Raw genomic sequence first — 12,259 nt, 5'->3', positions numbered from 1 at the left:
ATTCAAGGCTTGGCATTTACTCTTCAAATTCATCAGTTTGTAGGATTCGTAATGAATGACATTGTTGAGATTTGTTTACTTTCAGTTTGTGTCTTTCAAGAATGGTTGTCTTTCAAGGATCATCAAGACTATTCTCTTTAATTACACCTGCCACGATACATGACAGTGGACATTAAGCAGTAATTTAGTGTAGTACTGAATTAATGATACTAACAAATAGCTGCGTGCACCGGGAATTTGTCCGTCTCAAAATAAAGCGATAACATCACAATGTTCTTGATCCTGTTTCCTCGTCAGACATGACGTTAGGAAGAGGTTGCGTGTACATGTACACTTGTTCAGCATGTCACATTCCCATATGTATGTATTCAATTTACACTTAAAGGCACTGGACACTATTGGTAATTACTCAAAATAGTTGTTAACATACAAACTTACTTGGTAATGAGCAATAGAGAACAGTTGTTGATAGTATAGAACATTGTGAGCAATGACTCCCCCTGAAGTACATAGATCTTGAGAAAGAGGTAATTTCTCACTCAAGTATTCAAAGGCCTTTTATTGGGCATCTGAAAGCACACAAATTTGTGCAACAATGGTGTTTTTTTCTTTCATTATTTTCTTGCAACTTTGATGACCAATAGAGTGGATATTTTCACAGGTTATGCTGGGATACAATCAGTGAGAATACAGGTCTTTGACCATTATCAAAGGTGTCCAGTGCCTATAAAGGCATATTACTTAATAACCTTTCGGGGAAAAAACATTTTGTCGTTTTCCATTGACACCATCCAATCTGTATAGTGTCAAATATTTGATAGGTGGACCCAATTTAGTCAAAACAATGAAAAATAGTTGTTTGTTTTGTCAGCCTGTTTTTTTGTCAGGCATTTGTAACAGGCCCTTAGCAATCAAAAAAAAATATATAAAAAAAATTGTGGAAGACTCACTTGTTTTGTTGAAAGTGATTTTATTTGTTTTGTGCCATCTTTGATGTTGATTACGATCTGTGTTGGAGACATCCAAGCGCTTTGCATCCTATGAAAAATGAGCTCTATAAATGCCAGCTTATCATTATTATTCTTAAATTATTTTTGGTGCAGAAATTATTTACAAATCCTATCTCAACAAGCAAAACACAGTTCTTGTGTGGCATTTTGCCAGGTGAATTACAAGATGAATCATTCGCTACACACATGGCAAATTTGACAAAGATTGACTCTACAAGAATTTTACCTCTCTTCATAATAAACAGTGCTCTGTGCGTGGTATAGATTCTAAACGAAGAAACTTTAAATTTACAAAATGAAAACACGGTTGTTACATTCTATGGAATCTTTGGAGCTCGTCGGTATGTTGTCTATGTTTTGTCAATTCACCCAGTGAAGATCTGAATTTATCCGTCCCAAGGACATAATCAGACGAAGAAGAAAAACCCAGACTCCAATCTCCTGAATACTTGAGATAACCTACCTCTGTGACATAACAAAGATGAAGTTCTATATACATTACATGATCGAGGGTTTTGGCAGAGACACCATCTGTTATTTGTTGCCTATTTTCATGGAATCTCTACAACAAATCTCTTCCCAAAATACAAACTGCTTCTTTTCCAGACTATGCTTTATATTTAACCTGATTTACAATTGCTGAAATTACTGTCGATTCTCACGCAATGCTCCGGAGATGAAAAGTTTGTTCCCCCCTCCAAACTAAAAAACAAAACAGAGAATGCATTGCTCGGGGAGTCTAGGGAATATCAGTACATATTGTAAATGTCATAACTTCATGTAGAACTAGAAGCAGTCAACCCTATTGCTTACTGTACAGTAATGTTATGGTAAAGCCATCCACCATGTGAGCATAAAATAAAGTTCACAGAAACATTAACAGGCCTAATACTTCACGGAGGCAACAACAACGATTGCCTCCATGCCCCCTGGTCATTGCCTTGGTGCCCTTGAAACCCTTCATTCAAAATTTACAATTTCCTCCTAGGGTGCCCTTGACCAATGGAAAATGCCTTGGTGCCCTTGACCTTTTCAAAAAACAAAGCATACAGGCCAGCCTACAACAGTCCAGATGTAATTTCCATCTTCGATTACATTTTTAAAAAGTCCTTTCTAATTTTTTGTGATGCTTACATGAAGAATGGGGGAGCCAGGAATGGTTGATCACCAAATAACACTGCACATAATAGAATATTAGGTTCACATTTAAAATATTTGTCACTCTTTCAAAATGTCACCTGAAAACAAATTTAGGTGTTGTTGTTGACACAATAAAAAAACCATGATGTCACTGTCAGCCACAATGATTTCATCCCAAATAATAAGGGGATAACGTACCCTGAAAGTAACTCTATCAACAATATTATGATTACAACATTCAAGAACAACATGGAACAATCCACATGTAGGCCTACCTCTCCATGATCGTCAGGCATCATCTCTTGAATCCTTCATGTTTAAACAACTAATTTGCTTTTATGCTAAGTTGCTATGATTATTGTTGATTCATATAGTAGCTCTTCAAAACTTTTGTAACTAGGCGCTTTATAAATATTATAAAACCCTGCTCCCAATGAGTTAAAAGCTTAAACCTTGATTTGGAGGAATGACTAGGGGGGTAAAGCCCTTTTCACACTACCAATTAATTTTCTATTCCCCAAGGGCAACCCCGGGGAGTAACGGGTAACGGGTGGCCCTTTTACACTTAAATTGCTTTACCCCTGATCTATCCCAGCAAATAGGCATACCCCATGGAATAAGCACCCCTGCTCAAGAGTTATAAGGTACATAAGTGGTAAAAGGGGTATTCATGAAGCATGCCCCCCCCCCACCCAACTAATGGGTGCGTTCGATTAGCTTCCCTGGGTCGACTCTGTCTGCCCCCGGTACATTCGAATAGCTTTGACGTCATTCCAGGGGCTCACCTGGGTCAGCCCCAAGTGCCCTGCTTGTGGAGTGGGTCACTTGGGGGCTGGCCCCAGGTGCATGGACGTCACCACGAGAGGGTGAGTGACCGTCCAATTAGCTCTTGTCAGGGGCACACCCGAGTGAGCACCGCGGGGTCGCCCCAGGGAAGCTAATTGAACGCATCCGTTGTTCCACTTGAGGGAACAGACCCCAAAAAAGAAGTTTTAAAAAACATTATTACATTGACAAGCTATGGTGTTGTCCAAAGATTTCACGGTTGTACAGAAAATAAGTTGTTTTTTAAGATCCCATCCCTTTAATGATGTTGTAGAGTAATACAAGGTTTTCAGTAACAATCACCCCCACTGCCCCGCCCCCCCATCCATTATCATTAATATCGTGAATGGTTAATGACCTCCACAATCCAACATCCCCCCCCCTCCTCCCCACCACCAAAGTTCTGAAGGCATGACTGTGAAAACAATGACAACTGTCCCCTAAGCTAATTACATATATCATTAGAACACTAAATTTCCAGTTTTAAGAAAAGAGAGAGAAACAAAAAGTTACTCACATATCACCATCTGAAGAGATGCTGAAGTCCTCGTGAGTTTGGATTTCTCTTCCGTTCCGAAACCACGTCACTTCAGGAACCTCGGAATACCCTGTGGTCTTAATAAACGTCAACCTCACCGGCTCGCCCTCTTTAACAGTCTGATCAACTAGCCCTTGAGCAAACCCTGGGGCATCTTCCACCTCAGAGGCCGTGTCAAAAGTATCACCGTCGGCGCTGGACTCTAAGATGGGAGAGGCAAGAGACAGCTGACATGAGGAGGGTTAATATCACAAGAGGGCGATGTTTACAAAAAGTGCTAAGGTGAAGTGTAATGTTTACGCCAAGTATTATCTGAATGTATGTCACAGGCCTGGAATGACCTGCATGCAACGGAGGCCATGGCCCCTGTTGCCCCTGGTCTTGGCCTTGGTGCCCTTCAAAAGTTTCCTATTGACTGGAAAACGTTTCAGTGGAAGTGTGCGCGCCCTTTGCAAATTGAAATTGGCTTTGCCCTTTCAACATGCTCACAAATGAAAATCCAGGCCTGATGATAGTATCTCTCAGACCACAATGTGAGTCTCAAGAGGGGGCTATTCATCCATCCACTATTTCTGGCAACAAGGGTGCACTTAGCTACACTGCGAAGTGACAGAAAAAGGTGCCAAGCCTCACAAATAATTTGTAAAACTTATTTCTGTAAAACCAAAGATTTAATGGACAGGGTTTTTAGTGATGGTTGAAATCACCTAAATAAATGGCATATATATATATTTTCTTCAGATTTTCAGTCTGACCTTTTTACTAGCTTTGTCAGTTCATCAGATTTGCCACACTATACTACAGTGTATCATGGCTGAGAGGTATTCTGATCAGCCGAGTATGGGTTAGAGTCCTGGTGATGTCACAAGTGTCATATAAAGCATAATTGTTTTTTTGCTTAGGAATAGACAGCTATAAGTTTAGTGTACGAGGATTGGCAGTGCATGTAATTGCTTAACAATTTCCTGCTAAGCAAAAATGAGCAGAAAATCAGTCACAAATGGTACACATGAAATGGTAATTTGGTTGGTAACCTTATCCTACAGTTCTTAGCATTATTTCTTTATGGTTAGCAACTTTTTGTGCTTTATGAAATTGGTCTCGGTAGCGCACGTAAAAGAACCAGGAACACTTATTTATGGAGGAACAGTTAGGGGTTAAAACTGGTTAAAACCCTTGATTCTGGTTCACATGCACCCTTTTTACAAGTTTCCTCAGGCTTGGGAAGTACAATGATTAAATTAACTTATGAGGCATCCTTGGTTTAATGATAATAATAAAAGTAATAGTAATAACATTACAATATTCAGTAAAAATATCAAAGACAAAAGCAAAAAGTCTCCATGGATGCTGCATAAAGAATTTTGTGTACAAAGTCTATGGGAGGATGCAATAAGGACAATGGGCAAACAAACGGAACTGCCACAGGAATGCATTTTTAAGACTGCTTTTCCAAACTAGAATACATCAAGTAGTAAACCACAATGGAAACTGACTGGGTAAAATCCAAATAATTTTGAGTTTTGAAACGTAGAAAACTTGATTGGAGCAGCATTTTAAAAAATTACCCAATCAGTTTCACATTACTTGATATTCAAAATAAAAAGTTGCATCCCTGCTGCCATTTCCCAGGTTGTATCATACATTTGGGTGTGATCCCTGGCTATACGGCAGATAAGTTGTATGACGTCTGTCTGCCACCCGAACAACCATACTGACAAAATATGGAGACTGCAAAAATAATGGCTCAGTAATTAGGCTAGAGCAGCAGTGATTTTTTTTCAATTTTTTTTTTTAAGTTTTCCCGCCCCAAACATGGCTCAAAGTCACTCCTAGTAGGAGCTACAGGAAGGAAATTAAAATAAAAAGCTTAGGAGAGCTGAGGAGAAGGAATCAATATTCCTAAGGTCATAAGTTCTCAATATTTCCTAGTTCAACCCCCAAACCAACTAGGAAGTAACACTTCAAAAAATTAAAAACAACAATAATAGAAGTACGAATCTTACATACCTTGTATCTTCTTCAAAACCTGGCAAGACTGACTACTCATAATGTTACGGTCCGACGGTCACCTCAACGTCCAAAGGGTTAAACACTGATGTCACTGACCTACAGATCATAAGACAGGATCATGCTCTTCTGTTAAGATTTACACAATACGCCAAGATTAAGCTATGAAGACGAGATTCTAGTCAGGCATGTGGTATTGTTATGGGATTAGGAAACCTTGTCCACCCTGTGAACATCTAATTAAGTGTATCATCGCAGTTAAAGGGTGTACAACTCATTGCTAATCGGTGTTCCTTTGATCTCAGAGTGATGTTACAATCTTTGCTCATTTTGGCAAGGCAGATGGTTAAAGGATTTGAAGAGGGGCTCTTCGAAATCAAGGTTTCATTGAGAGGTTTTTTATGGCTCGTCTCCAGCACATAGCCTGGCTAATCCTCAATAGTTTAATTTGATCAGGTTTACAATTATGACGGGTAGGCCTAATGATGGGCTACTTGAAGGGTGATTTATGTGAATGAGGAATTTCGGAAGCCAGGGGATTATATGAAAGAATGCAGTCTTGTAAGGTGTAAAAAAGAAAATCACACCATGTTGATCTCCTGATACTTTGGGAGTTGTTTGCAAACATTTGTAAGAATGCAGATTGGTTATGGGAGAATGCTTTCTGCTGCAGATTCTTTGGCATCAAGTCAAGAAAACTGGGGTTTGTTCCCCACAACCAGATCATTGATGCTTTTGGCAGTCCATGAACTAAGGCGGCAAATCCGATCTGGCCAGATTAAAAATGTCAATCAATTAAAAGCAGTGCACTGTTTATCAGTGGCGTAACTAAGGGGCAGGGGCAAGTTAAAAGGCGTTACATTTCATGAGTGTATAAAATTTTTCAGTGTTTTGAAAACTATTTTTCTATACATTAAGACAATGTACTTGTTTGTTACGGCCGTTGCAGATTATCTTTCAAAAAATAGTTATAACACATTTAAAGGCACTGGACACTATTAGTAAGTACCCAAAATATTAATTTTCATAAAAACTAACTTGGTAACCAGCAAGTGTTTTTTTTTTTCTTTCACTATTCTATTGCAACTTCGATGACCAATTGAGACAACATTTTCCTGAAGCTTTTAAAGGCATCTGAAAGCACCTGGAGCGAACTAACTGAGAAGGATCTTGTTTAGCAAAAAGGCAAACGGGAACTAGTTTTAACTAGCTATAAAAGGCTATTTCTTTTAACTAGATTGCTTCACATTGGGAGATTAAGAAAGGAAAATCTCCTTTGTAAGGAGACTTCTTTTTTAAAAAAAGTGTGAAGAAATTTGACTAATGGAACCTATTTAATTTGGGGGTTAGTGGACCAATGGAAAAGTAGAACAGGAGGCAACTTCAGGTTTGCCTCAAGTATTGTTCTAGGTTTTCCAGGGTTTAACCTCAAATTACAACTCTAATTATCACTTTTACTTGTTTAATTCTGCAGTTCTCTGCAAGTTAATTGACTCCTGGCAGTGGTTCAAATTCAACGGAAATATGTGTAAGGAGCTGTGCACAGGGAAAATTATCACCTCAAGGCATTATAGGGCTTCACAAAAAATTAGTTCCGAACAAATTTGGTTTGTTCTCAACGTTTCATAGAGAGTTCTCATGTTTTAATCAAGACATTTCCTCTCCACACAAATGGTTCGAACTAAGCCTAAAGCAGATTTAAAAAAAATTATTTGTTTTGAAATTCCCATATAAATGAACAAAAAAACTTGTTTATGTTAGACATAATAGTTTTTTTAGGATTTTTTTTTAGAACCCCCTCCAAAAACTTTAACATGAAACATTAGCAACTCAGTATCGGATTACAGTTAATTTTTGTGATAGGGACTAATCTTTATTTTTTGTGAAGGGAAAGAAAAAACTCAAATTAAAAACACATGAAGTAATTATGCTGATGGCACAAGTATCACCACACCCCCCCCCCCCCCTCCTTGCTTACCTGCCTCACTCCCTACCTCTTTTTTCTCTAGTAAGCCCTCCTTAACCTCAAGTCCATAAATAGCATACCAAAGTGCTCCTTATAGCCAACAATTTCTTTAATAATACCGATTAGTGTTTTGGCAAAGAGGAAATGTCAACCCTCACCACTGCTGGAGGATACACTTGATACGAAAAACAAACATCGGGCTATCAATCATCCAGCACAAAAAATCCTAAAAATTTTCACAAGAAAAACATTCTAGGCTATGTTTCAGAATTCTTGTTCGGGAATATGGAATGTTAGACAAGTTCCACTCTATTTGTATATATAGGGTTTTATATTCAGGTTACCCACAATTTGGTATAGGAGAGTGAGAGTGCATTAGAAAAATCTAGAATTGATTTCTTTTTTGTTAAAGACATTCTTTTTTAGCAGTGTTTAAAACCCGTAACAATATGAACTGGCTCCGATAATCAACGTGTCACTTAATATACCCTGATCAAAACTTAAGAATATTAATGTTGACACTCGATATAAGAGGTGTTTGATGGCAAAACCGGCAACTGCTGAAGTGAACGGCCGAAAGTGATTGAAAATTACTCCAGGTTGAAATCTAAACAAGCCATCTCATCACATGCAATGCATGTTTTTAAAGAATTTTAGAATACCAAAAAGGGCTGTTGTATTGCAAAGGTGTAAAAGAGTCAAAGAGACAAATTCTTTGGGCAAAAAAAAACTTGATTTTTGTCCAGAATTTCTTTTTTTAAATATTTTTTTATTAATACTAATAGTAAATAGTTTTTTAAAAAAAGGAGGCGGCGGCCAAAAAGGAGGCGGGCGGGGATGAACAACTTGTTTCTTTTTTTACTTGGCCTTAAGATCTGGTATTATGAATTTATGAAATGATGTCATAATTATTAATACAAGAGTCGACAGAAGTTAAGTGAACAACTGAAAAAGTTTCTACCACCCAACAGCATACTTCTGACACATTTTTTTTTCAGAGAGGGATGGGGAGGGGGGTGGGGGTGGTGGGACTTGAGGTAAAAAAAATTTGGCAAGTGACTTGTGTTTTAAGAAGTTGAAAATTAAATTAAACCAAGTAAAGTGACTTTAAAGACAGTGGACACTATTGGTAATTGTCAAAGACTAGCCTTCACAGTTGGTGTATCTCAACAGTCGCATAAAATAACAAACATGTGAAAATTTGAGCTCAATCGGTCATCGAAGTTGCGAGATAATAATGAAAGACAAATAACCCTTGTCACACGAAGTTGTGTGCATTTAGATGGTTGATTTCAAGACCTCAAGTTCTAAATCTTAGGTCTCGAAATCAAATTCATGGAAATTTACTTCTTTCTCGAAAACTACATTACTTCAGAGAGAGCCGTTTCTCACAATGTTTTATACCATCAACAGCTCTTCATTACTTGTAAACAAGTTAGGTTTTATGCCAATAATTATTTTGAGTAATTACCAATAGTGTCCACTGCCTTTAAAGGCACTGGACACTCAAAATAATTGTTAGCATAAAAACTCACTTGGTAACAAGCAATAGAGAGAGCTGATGATAGTTTGAAACATTGTTAGAAACAGCTCCCTCTGAAGTAACGTAGTTTTCAAGAAAGAAGCAATTTTCCACTAAAATATTTGAATTGATTTCAGACCTCAGAAATAGATTTTGAGGTCCCAAAATCAAGCATCTGAAAGCACAAAACTTTGTGTGACAAGGGTGTTTTTTCTTCCATTATTATCTCGCAACTACGACGACCAATTGAGTTCAAGTTTTCACAGGTTTGTGATTTTGTGCATATATGTTGAGATACATTGAGATACAGCAAGTGAGAAGACTGGTCTTTGACAATTAGGGCCTACGAAAGGTGTCCAGTGTCTTTAAATTTTGGGAGTTTGGACAATTCTTATTAACTCGGCTGAGTGGTAGGCCTAGTGCATCAAATCGGAGTGTGGATTCAAATCCTGATTGTGACACTCAAGCGAGGTCTTAACTGTAAATGCTCCTTCAAGCCATTGGACACTTTCGGTAAACAGTATTGTCCAAAGGCCCACACTTAGTGTATCACAACTTATAAAATAACAACCTGTGAAAATTTAGGTTCAATCGGTCTTTGGAGTCGGGAGAAAATAACGGGAATACCCACCCTTGTTTCCGCACGTTTCGCCTTGTCATGACATGTGTTTACTATAAATCCATAGTTCTCGTTGTCGAGAATTGATAATTGTTTCTATGTTTTCTCAAAAAGTATCGCATTTCATGGAATAATATTTCAAGAGAAGTTTTTTACTTTTACCTTCTGTAAACCCTGTAAGTTATTTGTAAATCTGTGAACTTTTTTTTTTTGTTCTGTTCCGAAAGTGTATTTTAATGGCTTTAAAGGGAAGGTACACATTTGGTAATTACTCAAAACAAATATTAACTTAAAAACTGACTTGGTAACAAGCATTGCAGAGCTGTGGATAGTATAAAACATTGTGAGAAACGGCTCCCTCAGAAGTAGCATAGATTTTGAGAAAGAGGTAATTTCTCACTAAAATAATAACAGACTTCTAGCCAGAAGTCTTTTATTCCTATCTGAAAGCACACAAATTTGTCCAACAAGGGTGTTTTTTCTTTCATCATTTTCTCTCAACTTCATTGACCAATTGAGCTTAAATTTTCACAGGCTTGTTATTTTATGCTTATGTTGGAAAACACCAAGTGAGAAGACTGGTCTTTGACAATTATCAAACATGTTCAGTACCTTTAAAGTTGTGTCTCCACTTCTTAGTTATTGCAGCGATGTACAATGGGAAGATACAAGTAGAAGATACTAAAAGTGAAGACAATGAAATCACATACACATCGTAGGATGGTGTGGGAAATAGTTTAATCATGACCTCCAAAACCCTTTCCTTCCAGCCATTCGTTCATTATCGAACAAACTGAATGATCAGTTCCAAGGCTGTTGTATTATTTTAGGGGGGGGGGGTAGAACTATTTTAAGTTGAACAGTAATAGTAGTAGGTTTTACCTAACACAAGTGAGGCTTACATTAATTTTACTCTAGCCAATTTGTTTGACATGACTCAAGCCCAGTACCACCAAGCAAAGTTTGACCTCACAGACTACGGCGAATCTTTCGCAGGTGGTGCCCACATTTCTACTGTTGCGGATTCCCTGCGAATATGTGACGTCAAATTTCTATATTATATATAGTATCCTGCCACCACTTTTTTATTCATTATGAAATAAGTTAGAGAAAGTTTTCCGCATATCGCCACCACTTTTTCATCCGATATGAAATAATATTAGTATCTAATTTTCAGGGCTGTATGCTTCGTTTTTGAAAGGGCAAGGGCACCAAGGCATTTTCTCTTTGGCAGAGAAAATTGTAAATTTCTACTGGAGCACTAAGACAAATCACCTCCGTTGCCTCTGTGAAGTATGAGGCCTGTTAATTTACCTCAATGAAAATCCTTTTTCTAAAAATTAGTGAAAAAGAGATGGCAGGATCCGGAAAGTTATCCTACCAGTTAGAATCTAATTAACACACAAATGAGAGTTTTCGTAAAAATTACTGAAACTTTTGAAAGGTGGTGGCAGGATACGGCAATCTTTCCGCACTCGCATTCGCAGGAAGTATGAACCAGGCTTTAGGGTAGGCCCTCCTTTGGTAGTTAGGTCTGCCTTTTCCTTACTTACCTTCACTTTACTTGGTGGAGTGTTCCTTGCGCTATATGGTAGAGTCAGTCCTGGGTTCTTTATGATGATTTCAACAACAAAAGACACCAGCAATCAGCAATGCAAGCTGTAATTTAGTGTAAATTTGTACTTGGTTGGTAGTGTAGTGGGAGGAGTTCGTAGTCTAGAGTACGATGGTTGTTTAGTCCCGATCTATGCTCCTCAAAGATCCATGGGTTTCGATCCAAATGCCAGAGCATCCCAGGAGATTGAGCAGTTGAGTGACTGGCTTCTCGGTGCGTTTAGGTAGGGTTAGTCATTGCGGACAAGCCCCCCTGTCATCATCGTGCGCCACTGGTGGTATGGTTCGCCGTCCGTTTCGTCGAGTGGAGCATGGAGCATGTAGAAATACTCCCTTCAACAACCACACGTTGTTGATAATATTTTGCTCCTCTATATACACAACTGTTCATCCATGGTTCAAGTTAGGTTAAATTCTCTTTTCGAGTCTCAGTCTTACCACAAAATAACGACGAAGTAGCCTGCTGCTGACAACATGCTGACTTCTCTGAAGTGAGTGAAAACCATCGCTTCCGGAATTCGGATGACACATGACCGAGGATGACCCCGGCCGCGAGCACCCCGGCCACCTGATATTCGACATGGTCATGTGACTTGAACTAGTGGCCAATCACGAAGAGATTCCTCCTGTGTGTGTTGGGGGAGAGGGGGCGGGGCTCAGGGTCAGGGCTTTTGGGGGTGTTCATTGAGGCAAAATATCTAGCTGTGCATTTTCACTCAATCACAATGAACAACAAAATCTAAGCCTCAATAATATGCATGTGATTTTTTTTTACAGAACTTTAGAAAGTACTTTAGTATACAGTGCTAAACACACATCGGTGTATATTGGTACAGCCAAAATGAAAAAAATTTAACTGTATTTTAGTAATGATGGTGTACACTAAAAGAAAATGAATGAATATTTTATGGTTAAAATGACTAAGTCTACTAAAAACTCTGGAAATGTTCGCAATGCCATGATGCTTCGTCAAACAAAGAAAATACTGACTAATGGATTGACCAACCTGTTTTGT

At 38.3% G+C, this 12,259-nt stretch overlaps 1 protein-coding gene across 1 annotated transcript in view; it reads right to left on the bottom strand.

The window, feature by feature from the left end:
* The window catches only part of LOC139940153 (protein Obscurin-like), a 115,686-nt gene extending 103,960 nt beyond the window's left edge, over positions 1-11,726 (bottom strand). The window contains 3 exon segments of the mRNA XM_071936440.1: positions 3,493-3,715; positions 5,524-5,622; positions 11,184-11,726. Of these exon segments, the coding sequence (XP_071792541.1) occupies positions 3,493-3,715; positions 5,524-5,563 (263 nt within the window). The 5' untranslated portion in view covers positions 5,564-5,622; positions 11,184-11,726.
* Positions 11,727-12,259: the final 533 nt, after the last annotated feature.

The sequence above is a fragment of the Asterias amurensis genome, chromosome 7 (assembly GCF_032118995.1).
Source record: "Asterias amurensis chromosome 7, ASM3211899v1".
NCBI classification, from domain to species: Eukaryota; Metazoa; Echinodermata; class Asteroidea; order Forcipulatida; family Asteriidae; genus Asterias; species Asterias amurensis.
This window is presented reverse-complemented; position numbering and strand designations above follow the sequence as displayed.